The sequence below is a fragment of the Cherax quadricarinatus genome, chromosome 33 (assembly GCF_038502225.1).
Source record: "Cherax quadricarinatus isolate ZL_2023a chromosome 33, ASM3850222v1, whole genome shotgun sequence".
NCBI lineage: Eukaryota > Metazoa > Arthropoda > Malacostraca > Decapoda > Parastacidae > Cherax > Cherax quadricarinatus.
The window spans coordinates 5,956,351-5,984,345 of record NC_091324.1 but is presented as its reverse complement, the minus strand read 5'-3'; the positions used below and the strand labels follow the sequence as shown (position 1 = coordinate 5,984,345).

At 42.7% G+C, this 27,995-nt stretch overlaps 1 protein-coding gene across 4 annotated transcripts in view; it reads left to right on the top strand.

Moving 5' to 3' along the window:
* Window positions 1-27,995, top strand: part of Ptp99A (Protein tyrosine phosphatase 99A) — a 727,568-nt gene that overhangs the window by 513,875 nt on the left and 185,698 nt on the right. For all 4 annotated transcript variants that reach the window (XM_070090786.1, XM_070090785.1, XM_070090787.1 and 1 more), the window contains one exon: window positions 2,708-2,988. In XM_070090786.1, coding sequence (XP_069946887.1) covers window positions 2,708-2,988 — 281 coding nt within the window. The remainder of the gene's footprint in view (window positions 1-2,707; window positions 2,989-27,995) is intronic.

Below are 27,995 nucleotides of genomic sequence, written 5' to 3'. Positions count from 1 at the left end.
CACATATTTACACATTGTCTTGTGCTCATGGCTTCCCTACTTTTCAGTGGGTGTATTTTACACTTCTATAGCTTTCACTTCAGTACGTTGTGATAGTGAGTAGATTTGGAACAAGGCCCTCAAGTATTTTCCATGTATATACTATCAGGTATATCTCTTCTCCGCCCCCGTTTACCAATTTGAAGACTAAGACAATAAGACGGTTACCACCGGGAATTGATTCCAAGAGGACTTAAGGTTGTAATAATGTTGGTAGAATTACCGACAATATGTCGGTATTGTACCGACAATATGTCGGTACAATAAAATGTCACATTAGTTGCACTTGTGTCCTTTTACTTTACAGGACTTAAGGTGTAAGAGGACCACATACTTGTACATATACCCTTGTGAAGTGGCATGCCTGATAGGAACCGTAAACAAGAAACAATTTTGTATGAAATGGTAATGTATACCGCCAGTATGATGATGATAACACATTGTCATTGTCATTAAGAAACAAGTTACACACGGTTCGGCAGGACGCGTGTTTGATTCTCCTTCAGTTGGAATCATCACCGAGACTGTTCTTTGATGATCGGGCACACACCTCACCCACAGCCATCTATTTGCTGGTGTTCCTGCCCTCTACTCCCCCCCCCCCTCCTTTATCTGCACAGCTTGTGGCATGCACATGACTGTGGAACACAATTTAACTGTTTGCCCACGACTTGGCTCTTTCGCTTCTTATGCCGTGGTTTTTGATTTCCGGGTTTGCCTGTATGGATCTCGGGACTTTTAGAATTTTTTTGACATTAACGGTTTAGTGAAATTTTTAACATGGTGTGATAGGTTTTGTTTTATTCTAATATTACTTAGCGTGTTTTTTGAATTACAAAGACCACGAAATGATCAATCTATCGACACACCTTCACCCATAAGACTGGTCGAAAAAATTAAGTTTAATTCATGTAAAGCAGAAATGGGAGGGGAGACCGGAAAGGTGAAGTGTTTGGTACCAGGGGAGATAGGACCTGATAATGAACATCGCGTCGAACATATCGCTAAAGGTGTACATTAATAGGTGACAGCGGTGACAAATTTCAACTGCTTAGATATGAGAGGACTGAAAACCTCACAGCAGCACATTATACGGAACGTATGTAGACCATATTATGGAATGTAAAGAACATGAATAAAACTTGAGAATTAATTATGGTAGAGGGTATGTCATTTGGAACACGATGACGCATAAGAAAGGCTATGAAAATGACAGGGTAGATTATACGATCTTCCTCATGAGACGGAACGACGAGGGTCGTACTTTCAAATCACCTTGGAATGGAGCAGACACACACAGACACTGACAGACAGACAGACAGGCAGGCCGACCTACTTGTAAGATATACTGTACGTGAAAGATACTCGAGGACCTCATCACTAACCTGTACATTGCTATAACAGCATACTGAAGTGCAAAATATGGAAAAATGTGCAGAATAGACCCTATGAAGATCATTATAGAATGCTGTATCATTTGAAAACGTATAGTAAAGGATGACAAATTTCCCATGTAACTGAATCTGCATTCCAGAAAGGCGTAGAATTGGGGGGTGGGGGGGGTATGTGATTGAGGTGTATAAATGTTAAACAGGAATAAAGCGGATATAAATGACGTACTAAAAATATCTAACCAAGACAGGATTCACAGCAGTGGATTCAAGTTGGAAAACTTTTGATTTAGAAAGGATATAAGAAAGCATTGGTTTGGTAATAGAGCTGTGGATGAGTGGAACAACCTCCCGAGTAGCGTCAAGCGAAAACTTTGATAGCTTTAAAAATATGCTAAAGAAACCATACCACGGATGGGGCTTGAACTCGCGGTTAGTGAATCGTAAAACTCCAGACCGACGCGTTAGCCACTGGGCCAGCTGGCTACAATAAGATTCATCCAGCTAGATATATTTATATCCCATAGGAAGGTTAGCCTATGACATATGGTGCTTATGTTGGTGTAAGTTGGACTTGCCTAGCATGGGTCAGTAGGCCTGTTGTAGTGCCCCTGCCTATTATTTCTCTCTCTCTCTCTCTCTCTCTCTCTCTCTCTCTCTCTCTCTCTCTCTCTCTCTCTCTCTCTCTCTCTCTCTCTCTCTCTCTCGCTGATTTTCAATTTGTGTTCTAAAAGTGTTTCTTTTTCCTTCCCTATTCCTGATTTTCTTCGCGTCCCTCTACCGATGCTCTTCTGTTCTTCCCATTTTCTCGATGCTTTTCTCTCCCCTCTCTTGATGCTCTTCTCTTGCCTCCACCAACATCCACTTACATTTGTACCTGTGTAATGTTTGTTGTCAATAGGTATAACATGTGATGAGGTGACTTTGGTTACTGTGATGCATACATTTGACAGTGTATATACATAGATGAGCATATCTCGGTGTATATATGACGACACCACCTCAATTCCTATTCAAGGGATTGAAGTATACTTGACTGGTGGTGAACAGGACTTAAACCTACGAAACCACATGAAAGAATAAAAGGACACAAATGCAGAGCGAAACGTTGCCACAGTAAAATGTCACATTAGTTGCACTTGTGTCCTTTTATCTAACATATTGTCGGTAATTCTACCAACATTATTGCACATGTAAGAAAGTTTTCTGTAGTTGTATTCTAGTGTTCGTTGTTTCTTAATGAGTATTGTACTAAAGAGTGTGTTGTTGCGTTACAGAGCCCAACACACACTTCAAGGTATGGACGAAGGCCTTCACACAGCGTCATGAGGGCAAGTCTTCCTCTCCGGTGTTTGTGTCCACGGACGTCTCTGGTCCGGGAGCTCCTTCCATCTCTAACCTCACCTGCCAGGCAGATGCCACTCTCTACCTGCAGTGGCTCCGCCCGGAGGAGCTCTACGGCACCGTCGATCTCTATTATATCTACTATCGCCCCGAGGACGCCTTTGAGTTTGAGGAGATAGCTGTCAACTCCGTCAACAACCGCCTGCAGCACAATGTAAGTACCCGTCCAGTAGTGTTAACGGCACACCTGAGGTACCCATCCAGTAGTACTAAGGAGCTTCACCAGAGGTAATGGCACGCAAACTATCCAGTTGAATATGATGGATAATGATGGAAGCAATGTTGTTATTGCTCACACTTGCCACAACCATTATAAATAACGAGCTCTTTTTTTTTCAGGAAACTTAAGCACTGCTCCTAGTGTGAAGAAATTACGGTGTTACGCAAGCACAGTAGTAAACCGCATTGAGAGCTTATGTTCTCCAAGTGTGTGTTTCTGTATAGTCCTTGTGGCTTAGCGCTTCTTTTTTGATTATAATAATAATAATAATCCAAGTGTGTGTGTGTGTGTGTGTGTGTGTGTTACCATTTTGTCCTAGGCACATGTCGATGTGTGTGTGTGTGTGCTTGCGCACGCGCACATACACACCTAAGAAAAGCATTCCGACATCTTAATAAGGAATCATTCAGAACACTGTACACTGTGTACGTTAAGCCTATATTGAAGTATGCAGCGCCAGTTTGGAACTCGCATCTAGCCAAGCATGTAAGGAAAGTAGGGAAAGTGCAAAGGTTTGCAACAAGACTAGTCCCAGAACTGAGGGGTATGTCCTACGAGGAGAGGTTAAGGGAAATCGACCAGACAACACTGGAGGACAGGAGAGATAGGGGGGATATGATAACGACATATAAAATACTGAGAGGAATCGACAAGGTGGACAGAGACAGAATGTTCCAGAGATGGGACACAGCAACAAGGGGACACAGTTAGAAGTTGAAGACTCGGTTGAATCACAAGGATGTTAGGAAGTATTTCTTCAGTCACAGGGTAGTCAGGAAGTGGAATAGTCTGGGAAGTGATGTAGTGGAGGCAGGATCCATACATAGTTTTAAGAAGAGGTATGATAAAGCTCATGGAGCAGGAAGAGTGACCTAGTAGCAACCAGTGAAGAGGCGGGGCCAGGAGCTATGAATCGACCCCTGCAACCACAATTCGGTGAGTACAATTAGGTGAGTACGTACACACACACACACACACACACACACACGCACGCACGCGCACGCGCGCGCGCGCGCGCGCACACACTATGTCTTCCTTACTGTTACGCCCACCAGAAGGTCCCAATTCACTGTACAAAATATGTATTCCAATGTTTTGATAGTTCCTGACTATGGAACTGAACTGCTCCAGGCTGAGGGACTGACAACCTCAAATTCTACGACTTCAAGGGTGATGGACTGATTACATCGTCTTCACATTTCTACTGTTCCTGCCTACTTTCTGTATTCGACTGAAGAAGCCTACTGTGTAGGCGAAACGTTTCGGAATAAAGTTGTCTAACTGTTGCATATGTGTCTTACCTTACAAACTTCACCATTGTTTACGCTTCTACAACCTCCCACCATTGTGAATGACGCTGCCACAGTTCATCCTAGGAATAAAAACTTGCGTGTGAAAAGTTCTGCCATAGTGTGCGAGAAACACACCTATTGTCTGTATGTTAGCGTTGCCTTTCCGGCGTTTGCTGTTAGGAAGCGTCTTCTCATTACACGTCAGGAAACTAACGGTGTGTTCACAGTGTCTGCGTTGTTTCCTGTAGAATTGTCCTAGCTGCTGCTGGAGTGGCCCTTCTAGACGGCTTTGTGCTGTGCGTGAAGCTCTTTGAAAGATGTGCTTTGCAATGTGTTTGGAGAAACATGGGATTTGCGCTGGTCATGTGATGATCTCTAAAACTGTCCAGTACCTGAAATATTGTTACCAATTTTTTTTTCTTCTCTGAAGCTTACCGCTTCAGAGGACGAACTTTTTTTGATGGAAAAAGAAGTGGAAACCTAGATTAACTAGACAAGTTTGTGCAAAAGCTCCTTGATCAACCAAGTTGTGAGGATAATATGATCCTTCAGGCAGCAACAACTGGACTTATTATGTCACTATGAAAGTCTGGCCACAGACTACGCCGCTGTAGTAAAAAACCTCTCTAATTCTCCCACCGGCCTATAATGACACTACTGAGTGATGGGGTTTCATGTGTTTGAATGGCCTTGGATAATTCAGCAACCGTGCAGAAAGGGGAACCAGGAGTGTTCTGACGCTGACTCACTCTTAATAGCCGTCTTTAATAACGGTATTTGCGACTTGCAGTGGTCTCAGTAGTTACGAAAGACAAGGGAAAGGAGTAGGTTGCGAAGGTTAATTATGAGAGGGCGGTATTTGCGGTAAACGTTGCGGCCAGCCAAGTGACGGTAATTGTTGAAGCTGCGGGCGGTGAAGTGCTTCCCTGACTGTTTCTCAACGTCACCATGGCTCTAACAAAAGTGGATGAATGGGAGCAGGAGGGAAGGTGGGTTGCAATGTTTACTTTTGAGTGCTGATTAGACGTTCAGTATTAACCCTTACAACTTCAGTTGGAAGGCTGACAGAGAGAAGACATAGAGATGTGTGAAGTAGATCAGTTGGGTTTCATCTGAGTTATGGAAGACTATCACTCCCTACCCTTCACTTTCGTCAGACATTCTTGCCACACTAGTTATTATAGTATGATTCAAGTTAACGCAGTCACTCTGGGTGATCCTCACAGTAACGTAACAATGGGGCCTTGATCATGAAGCAGTGTTCAGCATATAAATCTGAGACTGAAGAAAGAAATTAGCTTCATGGCAGTCCGCCCTGTCCCACATTAGTACTGTCGGCGTCCGCCCGTTTCAAGCTGGGTCCGTGCTGGTGCTAAATGTTTCAAGCTGGGTCCGTGCTGGTGCTAAATGTTTGAAGCTGGTTCCGTTCTGGTGCTAAATGTTTCAAGCTTGGTCTGTGCTGGTGCTAAACGTTTCAAGCTTGGTCCTTTCTGGTGCTAAATGTTTCAAGCTGGGTCTGTGCTGGTACTAAACGTTTCAAGCTGGGTCCTTTCTGGTGCTAAATGTTTCAAGCTGGGTCCTTTCTGGCGCTAAATGTTTCAAGCTGGGTCTCTGCTTGTGCTAAATGTTTCAAGCTGGGTCTGTGCCGGTGCTAAATTGTTAAATAGGTGCGTGGTGTTGTAATGGTGTGTCAAGCACACCTGGCTATCCTCGCGCCATGTGTTGAATATATCTTTAATTCCCTCAAGTTCCCTTGTTCTCTCCAGCGTTGTCCATTTTATTGTATAGGTAAATAGCACTTACACTTTAATATAGTAATAGCTCTGTAAGGTAGTTACACTATAATAGCCCGGTTCTGGGTCAGGCTTGTCTGGTGCTTGCCTGGTCAACCAGGCTGTTTTGTTGTTGGCGTTGCCGTCGCCTCGCCGCCCACTGGCTCACATATTCATCACAGCATGGTTGTTCTGGTATTTGGTGGAGATACTTGTCCAGTTTCCTCTTGATGTTTGAGACTTCAGTGTTCTCTTTTTGTGCCCTACTTTTCACTGGGTTTTGCACTTCAATATCTTACTCCAGCATGTTATGGCAGTGTGCAGATTTGGGACTAGGCTCTTGAGTACTTTTCACGTATATTTTTATAATGTATCTGTCTCAACCGCTGCAGTTATTACTAAAGCCTTTGAGGCATTCCCAGTGGTTAAAGTGCTTTATTGGCTCTTTGCTGGTCGTAAATGATCTCCGTATGTGTTGCAGCTCTGATACCTCCCCTGTCCTGAACTGAATAATACTCAAAACGAAAGAGCGTAAGCTGTTTTAATAGTGCCACCCTTTGGCACTATTTCTCTTGTTTAGAAACTTCCCATTATCCACCTCCATCATTTTCCTGGTTGTCGTGACATTTGCCTAATTGTGTTCTTTTTAAAAGAAAAGTCAGCCGACTTATTGCTCCCAGGTCTTGCACGTGTTCATTTTATTGTTTGATGATCATCTTTAGTTTTCCATACCTAAGCTGTTGGAACTTGTCAGCGTTGAACGTCGATGTTTTACACTGCCCACTGAAAAACCCTGCATATATCTTACTGCAATTTTTCACTGTCTTCTACCGAGGTGATTTCCTTGCTTATTTTGGTGTCAGACTCTACCGAGGTGATTTCCTTGCTTATTTTGGTGTCAAACATGAATGATACAAAACCGTGACGAATATTTTTATCTGTCTACTATGAGGATAAACTATAGAGGCGCCAGGACCGTGCCTTGGAGTACAACGCTTTTAACCTTGTTAAAGCTGAATTTCGCTCTTGTTTACTACCACCCTTTGTATTATATCTGTCAAAAATTTAAAATCCATCTGCTTACCTTCCCCATTATAGCTGTAGCCCAAATTTTGCGTATAATCACTCTATGATTGCATTTGTCGAGTGTCTTTCCAAAATTCATGTAAATTACATCTGCATTTTGATTTTGTTCCAGCGCCTCTGTAATTTTGTAATAGTGGTTTAGTAGTTGTGACAGGCACGATCTTCCCGTTCTAAAACAATGCTGTCTTGGTTTGTGCAGATTATTCTGTTCCATAAATTTGTAATTTGCCGTCTCATCCCTCTTTCGAAGACTTTAATGTGGGATATTGGGGCTACTGGTCTGTAATTTTTGGCTAGCGCTCTACTTCCTATTTTGTACAAAGGAGCTTCGTCTGTACTCTGAGGTCTCTGGCACTTTACCTAGATCTAAGCTCTTTCTCTAAAGGGTACTGAGTGCTCGTACTAATGGCATTTTTCACTTTTTTGTGAATAGGGAATTTCACGAATCCGGCCTAGGTACTGAATGAGCGGGCATTTCTATTTCATTTTCGAATTCTATGAGACTGGTGCCTATGTCAGTTACTTGTGGTCTGCATGGCCTTCGGATGACATGAAAAGAATCTGCATTCTCCATCCTGCACTCGTTTGGTGGGTTGCTGAATATCGACTCATACTGGTTTTCTAGAATTTCGCTCATTTCCTGTTAATCGTCTCTGCTTGAACCTCCTGTGATTAATGATCCAATTCTACAGGTAGAACTTAACTTGGATTGTACATATGTATAGGAATAATTGGCGGTTCTTGCAATAACCTGGATTACATTTTGTTTCTTTTGTGTTCTTCTGTTTGGTCGACAGCTTAGTTTTGTTCTATCTCTGTGATCTCTCGGCTAAGATAATCTTTCCTTTGTTGTGACATTCACGTTTTTAAGCAGTTCGGTAATCCCTTTTCTAACAAATGTAGCAACTCTGGTGTGAATCAACTTCGCCACCAGACATTATCTGCCCGTTTATGTAATTTATTTACTTACCGGCGGTTAATTATACAGTTAACCTAACTTAAATAACGTATATGGAAAAAATGCTGAAAAGCGAATGTGAGAAATAGAATTAGAATTTAGGAAGACTGGATGACAAATTGGATAATTCAGATTTAATTCAGTTAACAAAAAATATTTAATTTTATATGTTACTTATATTGTTGATGGCGCGCGCGCGCCAGTGGACGTGGAACAGCAGCAAGTAGGCCAGCCACACCCATGTCACACACACAAACCACACACCTGGAGACACTGGTACTCAGTTATATACCTGCCACCATCACCACCTACGTGACAACCACAAGTGTGCAGCTAACTGTTGTCAAGCCTCTGCTTCCTGTCACTCAAAGAGGTTAATAAACTAAGAGAAAACCGCAAATCGAAAGCATTAGATTTTGTGGCTTGAAAATCTTCCACCAGATGTAATTCTCCTTTGAGATTTCAACTTCCCAAATGTAAAATGTTTCAAAAGAGCATTGTACCAAAAAGTTTTCCTGGACACACACTAGTTCAACAAGTATATACTAGGGAACTGATAGTGCTTTATGAAAGTTTGCATTGAACCAACACATAACAGATCCCACTAGAAATAAAAATTCTCTGGATTTGATTAAAAACAAGGGGGGGGGGGACTAATCGGGAGACATCAAGGTACTTCGATCACAACACCATAAAGGTACAATCGAGTGTAAAGTCAGGAATGGGGAACGCCATTATCAATGTACGAGAAGTGTTGTTCAGTAAATTTAACTTAGTCATAGAATTGGCTGGGACAGAATTAACAAAGCACGAGTCATGAGCAACCCTAAATCTTCACCACAACCTGGAGAAACTGAACACAGAATCATACAAGATCTGCATTAAATAGGTACCACTGAGAAAAACTAGAAAAAAATCAAATATAGAAATAGAGGAATAATATGTGGAGAGAAAAGGGTTACTGAACTGCTTAAAAACGTGAGCCACAACGAATGAAATGTTATCTTAACCGAGAGATTACTGAGATAGAACAAAAGCTATCGTACCAGACAGAAGAAGCACAAATGAAACAAAAAGCCATCAAAGATATTGAAAGAAACTCCAAATATTTCTACACATATGCAAAATAGATGTTAAGAACTACCTGTAGAATTGAACCATTAATCACAAGAGGTTCAGTGGACGATGAACAGGAAATGAACGATGTTCAGCAGCCCACCAAACGAAAGCAGGGTGGAGAGTGAACATTTTTTTTTTCATTTCATCTGAAGGCCATGCAGACCATACACGCTAGTACCATAAAAATTGAAAAATAAACTTAAACGCCCACTCATTCAGCACCTGGACCGAACTAATGGAATTCCTATTTGTAAGAAAATACTAAGTGCCACTAGTACGAGCACTCGGTATCCTTTGAAGAAATGGCTTTGGTACAGAGTGCAGATATATCTCCTTTGCATAAGGGAGACGAAGGTGAGGGAAAAAGTAGGACCTCTGAAAATTGGAAATGGACAGCTGACAGATAACGAATTGGAAATGTGTTCTCTATTTAATTATTATTTTTTGTCAGTCTTTACACAAGAAGACGTAAATAAGATTCCATAAATTAACAATTATTCAGTTCCTGAATAGATAGATAAACTGAAACAAAATAAGTGCCCAGATCCGACGAGTTGTTTTCCAGGGTACCTAAAGAATGCAAGATGGAACTTAGTCAGCCATTAACAAGTGTGTTTATTGCATCTATCCAGACTGGTGTTGTACCAGAGATGTGAAAGATGACTAATGTAGTTCCTATATTTAAATCAGGAGATAAGTCCATTCCATCAAATTGCCATCCAATAAGTCTGACGTCTATAGTAGGCAAATTATTAGAATCAGTTATAGATGATGATATTAGCAGTCACCTTGAAGAGCATTATTTGATTAATGAATCTCAGCATGGATTCACGAGAGGTCGTTCCTGCCTGACAAATTTGCTGACGTTCTTCAATAAAACTTTTGAGGCAGTATACAATGATAAAGAATATGATGTTTGTATGGAATTCAGTAAAGCCTTCGATAGAGTAGCTCACAAAACTCTTAAAAAAAAAGTGGCAGCTCATGGTATAGGAGGTAAAGTTCTAGCATGGATAGAGGCAGGGCTTACCAATAGAAAGCAGAGAGTTTCCATTAATGGGATCAAATCTGAATGGGGATTAGTCACTAGTAGCGTTTCACAAGGATCAGTTTTAGCTCCATTGTTGTTCAGAATTTACATTAATGACCTTGATGTGGGAATTACAAGTGACAGCAAATTTGCTGATGATACAGAAATAGGTCGTATGATTCATTCTCAGGATACCAAGGAACTGCAGGAAGATTTGGACAAATTAATGTCTTGGTCTGAAAAGTGGCAGATGAAGTTCAATGTGGACAAATGTAGAGTCCTAGTCTCTGGGAATGAAAATAACCCTCGAAGTTACAAACTAGGTGAAGTAGAGCTTGATCACACGGTGTGTGAAAAGGACTTGGAAGTCATGGTAAGCAGAAATCTAAAGTCAAGACAACAGTGTCTAAGCATGCTCAATAAAGCTAACAGATTCTTGACTTGGTTTTGGCAAACAAGGAAACTCTTGTTAATAATTTAGAAATTACAGAGGAACTCGGCACAAGCGATCACAAATCAATTACCTTTAGCATTGAATGGAAGTATGATAGTAGGGATAATTCAGTACTGGTCCCAGATTTTCACTTAGCAGATTACAATGAGCTTAGAGAACACTTATCATCTGTGGACTGGGGTAACGAAGAGAGCTATCAGTATGACAGCTTTCTTAGCACAATACATGCTGCCCAAAGGACATTTATCCCATATAAGGAAATTAGATCGAATAGAAATGACCCCAGATGGATGAATAATAGGCTCAGATATCTTTTAGGACTGAAAAAAGGAATTTATAGGCGCATCAAAAGAGGTGAGGGTCATCTTATGAATCAGTATATTGACATTAAGAGGGACATTAAAAAGGGGATAAGAAAAGCTAAACGGGGCTATGAAATTAAAGTTGCTAGGGATTCGAAAACTAGCCCAAAAAGTTTTTTCCAGGTCTATAGAACAAAAGTTAGAGATAAGATAGGTCCCCTTAAAAATAACTCTGGGCATCTCACTGACAAGGAGAATGAAATGTGCTCTATTCTTAATAATTATTTTCTCTCGGTTTTCACTCAGGAAGACACTAACAATATCCCAGTAATTAATTTATATAGTGGACCTGATGATGATGATAAATTATGCAATATCACAGTCACTACCAAATTGGTTATCAAGCAAATAGACCAGTTAAAGCAAAATAAATCCCCGGGCCCTGATGAACTTTTTTCAAGGGTTCTTAAAGAGTGTAAAATGGAACTTTGTGAACCATTTTTAACCATTTTTAATATTTCTCTTCAAACAGGTGTAGTTTCTGATATGTGGAAGATGGCTAATGTAATTCCTATTTTTAAATCAGGGGACAAGTCGTTACCGTCAAATTACCGCCAAATAAACCTAACCTCAATTGTAGGCAAATTACTCGAGTCAATTATAGCTGATAATATAAGAAGCCATCTGGATAAGCACACCTTGATTAATGATACTCAGCATGGATTCACGAGGGGCCGTTCCTGCCTAACTAATTTATTAACCTTCTTCAGTAAAGCTTTTGAGGCCGTTGATCATGATAAAGAATACGATATTGTTTATTTAGATTTTAGTAAGGCTTTTGATAGAGTACCGCACCAGAGACTGTTAAAAAAAAGTGGCAGCTCATGGCATTGGGGGAAAAGTGCTGTCATGGATCGAGTCATGGATCGAGTCGATGTGCTGGGGGATGAAGACTGCATCCTCCTCAAGCTTCATGATCACGAAAAATGTGTACTACACACACCCATTATCTGCAGTTTGGCAGACACGCAGATAGTCAAACTACTAAATGTTGTCAGCCCTATGGGCACTTAATTGTCTGCTTACTAAAGAATATAGAGGTAGTATAATAACCTGTATGATACGTCAAGGTATGTTATTAAAGAAAATAAGATACCACACATATTAAGCAAATATCGTAAATTTGCTCGCAATAGATAAGGAAATTATAGCTATAAATCCAAATGTACTGGTAACCCTTTTGGGACTTAGTTCCTAGGCCTTTTGTGTATCCATATGCCCTTGCGCTACCGTGCACAGATTGGATATGGGGTGCACAATAAACTAGCCACTTGGGCTGCGAAATTTGAAGCGCTCCTTTCCCTGCTTGTCATGGCTTTGGTCAAGGTTCCGGTTTTCCACCACCTGAGTGTGTAGGGCTGATGTTAACTTGAGATGGTAATTCTTGCCTTAAACGTGAAAACTAAATTAATTATCGCGTCTTTTCATCTAAAGTTAGAGGAGGAAGGAAGCTCTTGAAGTTTTATGAGCGCGGAGAGGCAAGTAGGAGTGCGTAGGTGGTGATGCCAGCAGTTCTCTTCAAGCAGGCACTAGAATATCGCAGTTATGACACACTTTAGTGCCCTTGCGTAATAGTGGAGTGAAGGCTTAAAAGGAGTGTTTAGTTGAGCCCAGGGCTGTGGATACTTCCCCTTCCCAAGAGGTGTATTTTGAGTGGGTAACCTGCTGGCATAGCGGTGAGTGACTAGCCATCGATCGGAGCCCCAGGCCGCGCGTGCTGGAGACTCCCACTCTCAGCCCTCCTGCTGCTGCTGCTCTCTCCACCTGCACAACCCATGAGCATTGCTGCAACCTGAGAGATGATACTGCAGTGTGTGTGTGTATTTGAGCTACATGCTGTGGGGGTAATGGAAACACTGGTAACAGTATTGCAAGTTTCCAGGTGTCTCACAGTTGCCTGGCAGACGTATGACGTGCCTCACTCCTGGCCCACTTCAACTCTGGATGCTGTGTCTCATCTTGCTTCTCCTGCTTCTGCCTCAGTTACCTGTTCTTGGTAGTCTACAGACGCTGAATCTCGCTGGAAATTATTTGATAACGTATTGTGCACCTGGAGTATTGGAAAGAGGAGCCCCGCTCGCTCGCTTACTTATTTGTATCTAAGATTTAATGTGTTGGCTCCTGGGACAATATTCTGCTCGGGTCTGTGTCTGCCCAAGTGGCACACAGTCCGGTAACAGCCAACTTTATCGGGCTGTTGGGGAGGCCTGGAAGCCTACAGCCATCACATTCGTACTGAACTGTAAATCTTGCAGAAACGTGTCCAACAGAAAAGTGTCCAGATTAATGCTAATAACTTTACATTGGTTGGGACAATATGTGCTGGTAGAAGGTTGATGAGTCGAGCACATCTATTGTTGACAGTGTTCTCTATGTGCTGATGCAATCACTGTTTCTAATTGAGTTTATTCTACACTTCCAATATATCTTGCTCCAGTAAGTTAGGATATAGATTAGGGATTTGTTACTCGTTTACGTGCGGACACCCTTTCCCCTCCCTCCGTATCCCTCTCTTTCTCTCCTCTCCCCACTCTCCTCTCTTCCCACTCACTCCTTCCTCCCTCCCCTCCCCTCTCTTTTCTCTCTTCTCTCTCCCCTCTTTCTTTTCTTTCTCCTCTCTCCGTTCTACTCTCTTCTCTCCTTTCTCCTCTCTTTTCTCCTTTCTCCTCACTTCTCTCCCCTCTCTCCGTTCTTTCTCTCACCGTCTCTCCTTTCTTTCTCTCCCCCTCTCTCCTTTCTCGCGCCTTCCCTCTCCTCTCCCCCCTCTCACTTCTCTTTTTCTCTTCTCCCTTTCCTCTCCCCCTCTCCCCTCTCTCTCCCTCTCTATCCTCTCCCCCTCTCTCTCCCCCTCTCTCTCTCCCCCCCTCTCTCCCTCTCTCCCCCTCTCTCCCTCTCTCCCCCTCTCTCTCTCCCCCTCTCTCTCCCTCTCTATCCTCTCCCCCTCTCTCTCCCCCTCTCTCCCTCTCTCCCCCTCTCTCTCTCCCCCTCTCTCTCTCCCCCTCTCTCTCTCCCCCCTCTCTCCCCCCTCTCTCTCCCCCTCTCTCTCTCCCCCTCTCTCTCCCCCTCTCTCTCCCCCCTCTCTCTCCCCCTCTCTCTCCCCCTCTCTCTCCCCCTCTCTCTCCCCCTCTCTCTCCCCCTCCCTCCCCCCCTCTCCCCCTCCCCCCCTCCCCCCCTCTCCCCCTCCCCCCTCTCCCCCCTCTCTCTCTCTCCCCCCTTTAATGATGAAGTATGAGATAACGAACAAATTCATAATAAATTGGACTCCTAATTCATGGTGTCATCTTCGAGTGTCCCAACAATTATTTACCTTTATTAGCTATTCCTATTTATTTCACAAATTCAGTTAATTGTGGCTGAAACCCACAGTTGCAACGCTCCTAGTACAGCACCTGTATCATCTGTTGTGTTGTCAAATTTACAAGGTCTCAACCGAGGAAAAACAGTAACATACCGTTTATCAGTGGTCTTCTCGTGTAGTCAAATGCAGTATTTACGTCTTTCACGGAGACTCGCATAAAAGAATATTTTGATAATGTAGATTTCAGGGCACAACCTAGTTACATGCTACCGGAAGAAAACTGGCAACAAAAGGATAAAGGCAGTCGGCCTGTATATTAGTCGGTCATAACTGAGTTACTGAACACCACTAATGGTATTATCGAAGTCTTGGCAGTAAAAATCGAAAAACCAGAACTTAGGTGTTGTATTTGTGTATAAACCACCTGATACAACCTCCCATCAATTAAAGAAATAACTTTTAGAGATCGAGCATTGCTTGATAACCTATCTACCCGTCTCCCAACTATCCAACTTCTTTGAGACTTCTGTTTGAGACATTTTAAATGGAAAATTGAAGCAAGGACTGCAGTTGCAAAGTTCCTGGAGCTAGCTCTGAGGAGCAGTCCCACACAACATAATTATTAAACCTCTTGCAATAAATTCGTCAAAAGACAGCAAATTGCTGAATTGACCAAACTTGGAAACACCCTACGTTGCCTCATATCTACGAACATTGAGAACCTAGTTTGGGATATAACGGTGTGGAAGACTGTGATCTCAGACCACGAAATAATCGAGGTATAGATCGGCTTGCACAGTGGCCTGGGGACAGAAATGCGATCAAGAGAACGATTTCATCAGACTGAACTTCGATAATATCATCAACCGGGACTAAATAAATCACAGACTTAGCGAGATACACTGGGATGATGACATGGCCGCCCAAGATTTAAACCTTAAGACAGTGGTTCCCAAATTTTTTCAGCTTGTTACCCAATTTAACATGCCACATAAAGCATGTTACCCCTTTCACAAAATGTTGTTATTATTGATATATATGGCTAAACGTGAACGTATACAGCCTCGCATACTCTGCTAATCCTAGCAAAACCATTGAAAACGTAAGAACCACACATACATTATATATAAAATTAATAATAGCTACAAATTCACAGTAACAGTGGGTAAATACTAACTATATACTGCACAGGGCAGTACACATACATACCAGCTTATGTCTACCTCGGCTGATGCTCACAGATAAACTGACAGTGTGAAATAGAGGCAGCCTCAGGAAGTGAGTGACGCGTACTGGACAGGTCGATCTGGGCTACTGAGTGACTTTTGTCCTGAAGCATACTTGTCAAAATACTTTTGGGTTTCCACACACTTAGCTATATATTTCTTCTTTTCTAATACTGTATATTAGTTTTTGATGTTTATTGTTATTTGGTTTAACTTTATTACTTATAATAGGTTTACTTTACAACTTTATATACTAAGACAAAGTTAACAATAATCCTCATACCGGGTACCGCATTGTTGATTTTCAGAATTCATAACTTTTTTTCTGTCACCCCTCCATTACCCCCCAAAAATGGTTAAATTACCCCCAGGGGGTAATTTACCCCCAGTTTGGGAACCACTGCAAGGCTTAAGAGAATGAGCTCGTTGGCGCTGGAAATATGCTCCAGACCCATACCTCTAGGGCGGAGGAGGAGAAAATGCAAACTCGAGAGAGAAGTGCTCCCTCTACAGTCGAAAACGATGGATAACATAGCTCTTAAGGCAACAGACTCTGAAGCACGAAGGGAATCCCTGGTTAGAGAAATGAAGAACATTGAGCTTAAACTGTCTGCATCGTATTATAAGAAACTCCAAATCCTTCTTCGCTTACGCAAACTCCATAGCTAAAACCACATATAGTATAGGGCCTTCACTTACCTGATACCTAAACGTACACTGACGACAAGGAAATAAGTGAAATACTGAAATCACAATACGACTCTTGTGTTCATTGAACAGCTCACCAGTCTACAGATGAGAGACAGTTTTTTCATAAATAAGACTTAAAACACTGCCAACATCCCCACAATTTCTGATATAGCCCTCTCCCTAGTTGACCTTGAAGAAACCATGGACAGGATGCCCATGTATTGTGCCTAAGACCTTAACTCGTGTAATACAACATTCATCAACAAGTGTAACAAATCATTATCTCGGGTCTTTAGTATTTTATGGAAGAGAATCCTGGTCATAGGTGTCATTCCGCAGTCAATGAAAACCACTGATATTTGCCCGACTTCACTAAGGTGGCAGTCAGACAATTGCAAAAAAGTATAGACCAGTAACCCTAACTTCACACATTATCAAAATCTTTGAGATGGTCCTAAGAAGTAAGATTACCAGTCGCTTGGAATCATAATTGCACAATCCAGGGCATCAAGAGTTTAGGGCAGGTTGCTCCTGCCTTTCGAAACTGCTAAATCATTACGATGCAGTCCTGGATGCTTTTGGAAGACAAGCTATATGCTAATATGGGTGCACTAATTTTTACAGAAGCGTTCGACAAGTGCGACCATGGTGTGATTGCGTACAAAATGCGTGCGAATGGAATAACTGGAAAAGCAGGCTGATGGATTTTTAACTTAACAAATAGAACCCAGAGACTAGTACAGCGTGAAGTAGAAAGCTGCTACAGTGATTTGCTCTGTTCAAGGCACAGTACTCTCCCCACTTCTGTTTCTGTTCTATATCTGACATTGACAAGGACACAAATCATAACACTAAATTTTTTTTGCTGATGACACCAGAATCTGGGTGGCGTCTGTCGAGGACACAGTGAGTCCTCAGGCGGATATAAATCAAGTCTTCCAATGGGCCTCGTACAATAGCATGATGTTTAATAAAGACAAGTTTTGGTTGCACTGCTATGGAAAAAATGGAGGCAGAAGAGAATGTAACGGAGCAGAAGACAAATTCAAATCATTCGGTGGAGCGAAAGTCCCATATGGGTGCGAGACTTGTGATGTGGGAAGATCTCGCATTCAAGAATTACAACAATGTTGTCATTGCTACCGCAAGGAAAACGCCAGGTTGAATAACTAGAACTTTCAGGGCAGGAGATGCTGAGCCAATGATATACTTCGTTACTCGTTCTCTCAAGGTTAGAATACTGTTGTATACTGTGTGAATACTAAAATGGTATAAAATACCGACAGGTTGTTAGGTAAGACACATGCAACAGTTAGGTATCTTTATTTCTACATAAAGATACCTAATTTGCATGTGTGTCTTACCTAACACTGTTGTATACTAACGGCCTCCTTCAAGGTAGGCAAGACTGCTGAGCTGGAAAATGTAGAGAATATTCACGGCTCGTATACACTGAAGCATCTAAACTACTGGGAACATTTTGAAGTCCCTTCAGCTGTACTCCTTGGAAAATAAGCGAAAAAGGTTAATTTACACCTGGCAACTCCTGGAGGAACGGATCCCAAACCTGAAAACTTGATGCGTTTAGGTCTCTGTGAGGGAAAAGTTCAATAGATAGGAGTAGCGAGGGAGTATATAGTAACAATAGTTTCATTGCCGGCTACTTGTTAAGGTAGGGTAAGTCAAGCTCCCGCTGTTCCCGCCTTTTTTTTCCCCCTCCCCGAAAGTGATAGTTTGACTGCCGGCTGCTTGTTAAGGTAGGGTCAGTCTAGCTCCCGCTATCCCTTCCCCTCCTTCTTCCCCCCCCCCCCCGAAAGGTGACGTGTGGGGCTCCGGTCCAAACAGTAATCACTAGACTCACAGCTCCCAGCACTGTAAGTACATGCCTGCCTTTTATTCTAGTGGATTTATTGGTTGAAAGCTTCACTTTTGACCAATAATAAACTTAGTCCTCTCAGTCTTGCTCTAAGTTGACTGTTGTAATAATCACCACATCTTCTAGGTATTGTACTTATCATGGAGAGTGATTTCTTAAGCAGTGGGTAACCTGTCTATCTTTCCAGCTTGGATGACAGAGAGGGTCACCTGCCAATCAACGAGTAGAACTGATGGAGATGGACTAACGTCCTGAGACATCCCCTTTTTGGATTTAATTACCTGTGCACCTGTATGAAATTGCAGGACATAACCCCTCATCATTACAGCGGTAAAGAACCTGCTTTCCTGTCATCGGGATAGAATACTCAAGGCTATACGGTGAAGAACTAGCCAGTGGGTTGTAACCAACACCTGCGACCCCCCCCCCCCATCATCGGCAACGGCTACGATTTCAACAAGCAGTGTCACCAACACCAGACACCCAAGTTTTATATTAGCGTTGAATTCAGTTATCATTTATATTTTTCATTTTTCATTTTCTTTAATGTAGGATTAATATTTCATATTTAAGTGTTTTATATTTTCTAAGTAATAAAGTGTTTGTCAGTTTTTATTCTTTTTCTATACATTAATTTTCCTGAGGAGGAGCCAGCCTTGGTAATACTGTCTGAAGTTGTTACAGGGCTGAATAAGCCTTCACAGTCTCCTAGTCTTCAACGTCCTTCATCCGTACCTAAGAGGAATTACAAACCTTTGGCTGTCGTATAGGGAACTGGACAAGTTCTTCAAATCAGCGCTTGACCAGCCGAGCTGTGGTTCGTACATTGGACAGCGTGTGGTCAGCAGTAACAGCCTGGTTGATTAGGCCTTGATCCTCCAGGACGCCTGGTCTAGGACAGGGTAGCGGGGGCGTTGGTACGCTGGAGACGTTCTTCAGGTATCTTTCAGATAGTAGTACAATTATTTTGTTTCAGTAATCTGTAGTTGTCATTAGCGATGGTATGACTGAACATCAGGGACAAGTGTGAGAGTAGATTTGTTACCCTCAAAGATTTGTGCCCGTGAGAATTGTGCCTGGAAAAGTTGAAGCTCAGCTTCTGGCCCGGCCTCTAGACCTAATGTGTACTGGTGTTGAATAAAGACACATGTGCAACATCTGGTATTTTTATTTGTAGACGTTTCGCCAACCAGTGGCTTTATCAGTACAAGGACATAATGTGAAGAATGTGAAATTATATACAAAAGATGAGATGGAGTTGGTGAAGAGCACCGTAGTCTGACAGGGCCCAAAAGGTCCTGTCATATTTACTTTTGAAATTGTATAGATCTTGCTTCTCCCTCTGTTCATTCCTTCATTCATAAGCTTTAAAATGAAATATATCCTAACAGTACTGTGGTTCATTTGAGTATTCTACTTCATCTGGGCTTCCTTGTTCTTATACCTTGCATGCCAATTAGTTTTCTTGTTCATGAACTTTGCTTCTCAGTTTCATTGTATTCATCCTGTCCCCGGGTGTTCTTCATTCCTGGTATTTTAAGGTTTTCTTGTTAAACACTTGGTTTCTTTGGCTTTGCTGCTGTCATTCTTAATTACCGCGTTGCCCTCCCCTTTCTTGGCTCCTGTATAAACAATCCTAGTTCTCTGGTTATTTTTTTTTCATTTGCCTATCTAGCATTTTGTGTATTGTATCCCAGAAAAGCAAGCTCCCCCCTCCCAGTCTTATTTCTGTAATCATCATCTCCAGTTGTCTACTTTCTTAGGTTAGGATATTAACACAGTGTGACCACTAGTTGCTAGCGAGACGTGATAACCTAATTCGCCTATGTCTGTTATATTTAGTGTTAATTCCACGTTGTATTTACCGTTATATTTTACTGCTAGGTTAGTTCATCACATTTTTGTGATGGTCTTCAGGGGCTGCTGGCTCAAGAAATTTATTATTGCTGCCTCCAGTAACCTTCTCGTTCATATCTCTGGTTTATATCATAGTTCTCACTGATTGGTTACTCGTAGTCAATTGAGGAATGCTGATAAATATAAGTTACCAGTTGTCAAAGGCACTTGTCGATAGATAATTTTTGCGTGCGTGTGATGGGAGTTATAAAGGTTTGAAAAAGCTTGCTTCCCTTTCACATTGTCCTATCCTTACCACGGTGAGCCCTGAAGCCCGATTAGTACACGAGGTGGTGGTACAAGTACACACGTCGGGAGTAGAAAGCCCAGAAATTTTTTCCATGGACTATCCTCCCTATAGATTATAAATATGTAACATCGTGTTTATAAAAGATCAGATACCAGTAGTCCGACCAGTGAAATGTATTACGAAAAAGGAGCTTTCATTTTGGTTGGATAATGAGAGTACTCAAAACTCTGCATAGAGCATCACTTCACAAGAGGGGCAAAGCACTAACTTTATTACAGTGTTCAAAAGGATGTTGAAAAGTCATATTGATAGTTTTATAGAAATGCATGAACTTCACTTCCCAAGTAATGGTTGTATAGCAGGTATGACTTATGAAATCGTAATATGATTGCCATGGTTCAAACCCCCCTTCCCCCACCTGTTCTTTAAATCTGTTAGAGCAGGAAGATAGTGCATCCCACAACCGCTCAACTATTAACAACAAATTTACGAAGGTCTCTGAAGACAATCTAAATGCAAATATTCTATAATAAGATTTTCAAATACTTGAGATAAATGTAACTGAGACTGATAGTTCTTAGAATGAGACCAAATGGAGATATTCACATTTCTAATAATAGTATGTGTTAGTAAATAATAGAGAGAACAGTAAAACACAGTTCCGCAAGACACTGCCTTGAACCTTTGCTCTTTCTCAACCTTCTACAGTATTTATATAAAAAAAACACAAACCACAGCTTCCTGTCATCTTTAGCGGGGATACCATAATGAGCATAAAGTTGCCTCAGTATAAACCACTAAAACTACAATTATACTGACACAAGGTCGGCATTAGAAAATATGATATTTAACGCTGATAAATTATAGCTGATACGGACAGTATGAAGTACACAAAACGAATCACAGGATACAAGACATAATCTCTTCTATAGAACATAGAAAACAGGTAAGACACATTAGCATATTAATGCCAGACGGCCTCGAGTTTAGAGAACACAGCAAAACAAATGTAGCCAAAGACAAGACAGTTTTAGAGTAGATTATGAGAACTTTCAAAACAAGATTCCACGCCGTTGATCTTTCCTGACACGTGCGTTCTCCTCTTATACTCCCATATGTTTTTAAAGCAGGTTATATATTCGAATTAAAAACTATACAGATCATTGAGTATTGAAAATGCAAGTGACAGTGTAAACGTGTGTGTGGGGGAAAGGGGTGTAGGAGTTAGCTGGAACCTGTGGTCACTGCGGTAACGGTGTTTGCAGCAACAACAGTAGAAGCAGCAATAACAGCATCGATGGACAGATGAATCAAGAAAGATGTTTAGATTAAGGCTAAAGTAACATGTTGGTGACGTGTGTGGGAGTGAGCGTAGGTGTCAACTTGAAGGGTGTTCGGGGGATCAGCGCCCCGCGGCCCAGTCCATGACAGAGCCTTGCGGTGGATCAGGGGCCTGATCAGTCAGGCTGTTATTGCTGGCCGCACGCTTTCCAGCGTACGAACCACAGTCTTGCTGGTCAGGTACTGGCTTTATGAGCCTCTCCAGCTACCTCTTGAAGGTGGCTAGAAATGTATGTATGCTGGGAGGCAGTTGAGAGGTAAGAACGATCTGCTCTAAACCCATGCTGCCCTGGGTTGTGCAATTGTTGGATATCCAAGTGGTTTGCGATCTTGCTTCTTATAACTATTCAAAGATTTTTATTATGAGACAGTGCTGTCAATGAATGGTTATAACTATGACCATAATTTTTAAAGGGTGGAGCGGTAAGCCAGCGGAAGGCCTTGGTCAGATGACCAAAAGCTCCAACGGTGGGTTATCTGATTAAGACCCGCGTCCTGTTTCCTGGCGAACCTTACCTAACCTAATTAGTACTATCGGTCCATAATTCTTTGCAATTTCATTACTGCCACCTTTGTGGAGTAGGACTGTATCCATTGTTTTTAGTGACTGTGGGGATGACCCCCGTGTCTAGGATCCCTCTCCTTAGCATACTTAAGGCACTCTAAAGGGGTTTCTTGCAGTTCTTGATGAACACGGAGTTCCACGAGTCTGGGCCTGGGCATGTCGTAAATTACTCTCTCAAGGTGTGGTGATCAGTGATGTCTGCGGGAGTGAGCGTAGGTGTTGTGATAGGTGAGGAAATACAGGGAGAACAGTGTTCTGTATGTGGCATACATATAGCCATGTTGGGGAGTGATCCCTGGCGGGTGGCTGGCATGTTTGGGAGTGATCCCCGGCCAGCGGCTGCCGTGTTTGGGAGTGATTCCTTGTTGGCAGACGGGTGAAACACAGGTCTCCACTGGCACAACCTCCACACCTGGAATTGTCTTCAAGGCTTCCTTACGCCAGAGGGCGGTGTAGAGGGAAGTGAGGAGCTTCCCACCAGTTATTATTACACGCCTGACAACGGTAACTACCTGTAATTGCTGGTCCCGGCGCCCCAGGTGATGCGGGAAGGGGGGAGAGGAGGAACGAGGAGGGGCTGGGAGGGGGAAATTGCGCTTATTGCTAGGATTGAGAGATGGTAGTGTAGTGACGAATATATGTATAGTGGGTGGTAGTGTTGATATGTATAGTGGGTGGTAGAGTGGTGATATGATGTACAGTGGGTGGTATTGTGATGTACAGTGGGTGGTAGTTTGATGTACAGTGGGTGGTAGTGTGGTGATGTACAGTGGATGGTAGTGTGGTGATGTACAGTGGATGGTAGTGTAGTGATGTACAGTGGGTGGTAGTGTAGTGATGTACAGTGGGTGGTAGTGTGGTGTACAGTGGGCAGTAGTGTGGTCATGTATAGTGGGTGGTCGTGTGATGTACAGTGGGTGGTAGTGTGGTGTTGTATAGTGGGTGGTAGTGTGGTGTTGTATAGTGGGTGGTAGTGTGGTGTTGTATAGTGGGTGGTAGTGTGGTGTTGTATAGTGGGTGGTAGTGTGGTGTTGTATAGTGGGTGGTAGTGTGGTGTTGTATAGTGGGTGGTAGTGTGGTGTTGTATAGTGGGTGGTAGTGTGGTGTTGTATAGTGGGTGGTAGTGTGGTGTTGTATAGTGGGTGGTAGTGTGGTGTTGTATAGTGGGTGGTAGTGTGGTGTTGTATAGTTGATAGTGTGGTGTTGTATAGTTGATAGTGTGGTGTTGTATAGTTGATAGTGTGGTGTTGTATAGTTGATAGTGTGGTGTTATATAGTAGGTGGTAATGTGGTGTACAGCGGGTGGTAGTGTGGTGATGTACAGTGGGTGGTAGTGTGATGTACAGTGGGTGGTAGTGTGGTGTACAGTGGGTGGTAGTGGGGTGTTGTACAGTGGGTGGTAGTGTGATGTATAGTGGGTGGTAGTGTGGTGTTGTATAGTTGATGTTAGTGTGGTGTTGTATAGTGGGTGGTAGTGTGGTGTTGTATAGTAGGTGGTAGTGTGATGTATAGTGGGTGGTAGTGTGGTGATGTACAGTGGGTAGCAGTGTGATGAGGTACAGTGGGTGGTAGTGTGGTGTTATATAGTGGGTGGTAGTGTGGTGGTGTACAGTGGATGGTAGTGTGGTGTTGTATAGTAGGTGGTAGTGTGATGTATAGTGGGTAGTGTGGTGATGTACAGTGAGTGGTAGTGTGATGTATAGTGGGTGGTAATGTGGTGTTGTACGGTAGGTGGTAGTGTGGTGACGATATAATCTACAGTGGGTGGTAGTGTGATGTGTAGTGGGTGGTAGTGTGGTGTTGTATAGTGGGTGGTAGTGTGGCGATGTGTAGTGGGTGGTAGTGTGGTGGTGTATAGTGGGTGGTAGTGTGGTGTTGTACGGTAGGTGGTAGTGTGATGATATAATCTACAGTGGGTGGTAGTGTGGTGATGTGTAGTGGGTGGTAGTCTCGTGATGCGTAGTGGGTGGTAGTGTCGTGATGTGTAGTGGGTGGTAGTGTGGTGTTGTATAATGGGTGGTAGTGTGGTGATGTACAGTGGGTGGTAGTGTGGTGTTGTACAGTGGGTGGTAGTGTGTTGTACAGTGGGTGGTAGTGTGCTGTACAGTGGGTGGTAGTGTGGTCATGTATAGTGGGTGGTCGTGTGATGTACAGTGGGTGGTAGTGTGGTGATGTATAGTGGGTAGTAGTGTGGTAATGTGTAATGGGTGGTAGCGTGGTGTTGTATAGTGGGTAGTAGTGTGTTGTGTAGTTGATGGTAGTGTGGTGTTGTATAGTGGGTGGTAGTGTGGTGATGTACAGTGGGTGGTAGTGTGGTGATGTACAGTGGGTGGTAGTGTGGTGATGTATAGTGGGTGGTAATGTGGTGACGATATAATGTACAGTAGGTAGCAGTGTGGTGATAAAATTTACAGTAGATGGTAGTGTGGTGCCAGTATAGTGTACAGCGGGTAGTAGTGTGGTGACGATATAATACGCACTTGGTGAGAAAAGATAAAATACCGACACGGTGGAAAGAAACACATGGTGTTATCCTTTGTTGACATTCCTCCCACATCGTGTGTTTTATCAAGTCACAGACTTGATAAAGCTCAATGTGGACGAAACGTCGTCAATAAAGGAGCGTATTATACTGATTCATCCCTTTCCGATATGATAGACAGCATGAAGATAAAATGTATAAAATACCGACACAATGGAAAAGCTAAACATAAATGCAGTATAATGCGATCCTTTATTGACTACTATGTAGTAGTCAATAAAGGATCTCCACCCTATATATACTTATGTACTCTTTACCCAGGTAGATCTGTTAGTTAAACAAGAATGGTATACAATACCAACAAGATGAAATTAAGACACATGTGCAACATCTGGGTATCTTTGTTGACGTTTCGCCATCCAGTGGCTTTATCAATACAAGGTTGAGGGACTGATTACCTAAACTCCTGTATATAGTCCTACTGTCGTCAGGTTATATCCTGGAATTTGTATTGATAAAGCCACTGGATGGCGAAATGTCTACAATAAAGATACCCAGATGTTACACAGACCTGACTCACGAAATCGTAATGACACGATTGCAAACCATACCACGGGCGGGTTCTATCCCCGCCCGTGGTATGGTTTGTTACACAGACCTGTTAGTGACATGATAAAGCCCACTGTGTGGGCGAAACGTAGTCAATAAAGGATCGCATTATATTGCATCTGTGTTAAATTTTTCCATGATAGACAGCAGGTGGTAGTGTAGTGGTGACCAGTGAGATGGACATTGCGGGTGTAGGTGTAGCACCTGCCATCTGCATGAAACACGTGCTTTAAAAGGTTGATCCTTGACCGTTTTGGTGACCTCCGGCACCTACCTTGTTGTGGCTGAACATAGGTGCCAGGACCACTTCTGTCCCTCCTTACTACAGGGCAGGTGTGCAATGGTACTATCTCGTCTCCGTGACCATGTCTCCAGGTCACTGGCGTGGGAGGCACGACCGTTCCCTCGCATCCCACCCTTCCCCTCATAATCAGTTTTCACCATAACTTTTTACAACAATTGCAACACCTTTCTTCAACTCCTTGCTTGCATGCCTTCAAAATGAACCTTCTTTGGGTTAATTATTATCCCTGTAGTATTTCCAGTGTATGAGGCCTGGTCTGAGACCCGCCCGCGAAGGCGATGGTCTCGGGAACCATTAACAGATATAACACTTATTAATGTTTTAGAATATTTTACTTGGTTGTTGTTGTCTGATCACGCCAGTGCTCACCTTGGTGGATGTGATCTGATAATGCCAGAGTTCTTAACATTTCTATCCTAGTCTGATCATGCCAGCCTCCATTGTTTGAAACACACAGATCAACTCACATTTGTTGTGGCTACCAACAGTATGTCGGTTGTAGGTGTCGCGTCTCAGCTCCTGGCCCAGCCTCTTAACCTAAGAGATACTTGAAGGACGCTTCCAGGGGTCAACTCGCTCCCCGCCCCGGACCCAGTTCCAGACCAGGCTTCTTGGTGAATCAAGACCAGGCCTTTTGGTGAATCAATACAGGCTGTTAATAAATTAGACACTTGTGCAACACTTGGGTATCTTTAATGAGGAAACGTTTCGCCACGCACTGGCTTCATCATTCCATACAAAGGAGAATGGTGAAGAACAGGAGTAGTTGAGATAATCAGTCCCTCAGCCTTGATTCAATGTAATCAGTCCATCCATCTTGAAAGGATTGATGGACTGATTACATCAACTCAAGGCTGAGGGACTGATTACCTCGAACTACTCCTGTTCTTCACCATTCTCCTTTGTATGGACTGATGAAGCCACTGTGTGGCGAAACGTTTCCGCATTAAAGATACCCAAGTGTTGCACATGTGTCTAATTTATCAACTTGTTGGTTCTCTGAACCATTCATCTACACAGGCTATTAATGCTGGCAGGCACTGATTTGAGGAACTTATCCAGTACCTTCTTGAAGACAACGAGAGGCGTGTTAGTTAATGACCCTCGTGCAAGGAGGGAGAGAACAGGCAACCTAAAGAATGTCATTGGCTCAACATGTCTTGAAAGTTCTAGTTATTCAGCATATTATTTTTCTTGCAGTAAGAGTGGCAACATTGTTGTGATCTATGAATGTAAGATCTTTTGACATTACTCCCAAGTCTCGCACGAGGAATTTCGCTATAGTGAAAGATTTGAGATTGTCCTGTACTCCGTTAGTCTTTATTTCCCACAGTGTTGTGCTTACGGGGACGAGCCTTCGCTCCACTAGATTTTACTGTGTATAGGTTGGGCTCCAGCATCTCTGTTGTAGGTGGTTACGATCACTTGCCAGGTATCTTCAACAGTGCTTATGTACTCTAATTATGTTGTCATGGAATGCATGGAGACCGCGTTAAAGCGTTAATTAATTACACATTGTCAGTTGTCCAACAAATTTAATTTTATTATTTATTACAGCCTTATAAACTATTGTTTATATTGAAAATATGTTTTTCCATTGGTACTTCATTAACCATTTTTTGTCTAATGGTAATCATCTTTCAAGTGCCTTTTAGATCTTCATTAATGGTCGACACAGGGCTTCAGCTGCACCTATTAACATCCAAGAAGCAACATGTTCTCATTCATGCAAGTTCGTTTTTTTTTTTTTGTGCGCGCATTATGGAACGCGCAAAAATTATACTCGTTCACATTGGTGGTTGTGTTTACCCGGTGAAACATTTAATTAAGTTACTGAGTAAAAGGAAACTAAACAAGTTAGAGCTTCGCTTGATAACTAAATTGTGATGACTATAGAGGCCATCGGCAGCAACAATTAGGCTAATCAGGCCTTCTCCACTGAAGCCTAGCCTCAAACTAAGATAAAAAAAATGAAAAGAAAAAATGAGAGAGGTGTCCCCATACCTTCTGTACCGTGCGTGAGTGGAGGGGACGAGCTGTGACAGGAGTGAAGCGCTGCATATGTTAGGAGCGAGTGCATATGCTAGCTGAGTGGTGTTGGAATAGGGGAACCTGTGTTAGGTGTAGCAAGTGTGCTTGTAATATCTGCGGGTGTAATAGGAGAAGGGGTGGAAGGGATGGGTGCACGTGTAGCTGTGCCAGGCACTAGTGGTATACGAGGCAGGTAGCAGGCGTCAGAGATAAAGGGTTGTGTGACAGAGAGTATGACGGCGGGTGGGTTTAATGTGTCGTCCACCATACAATGAAATACAGGCTGTTATTGGCTCCTGG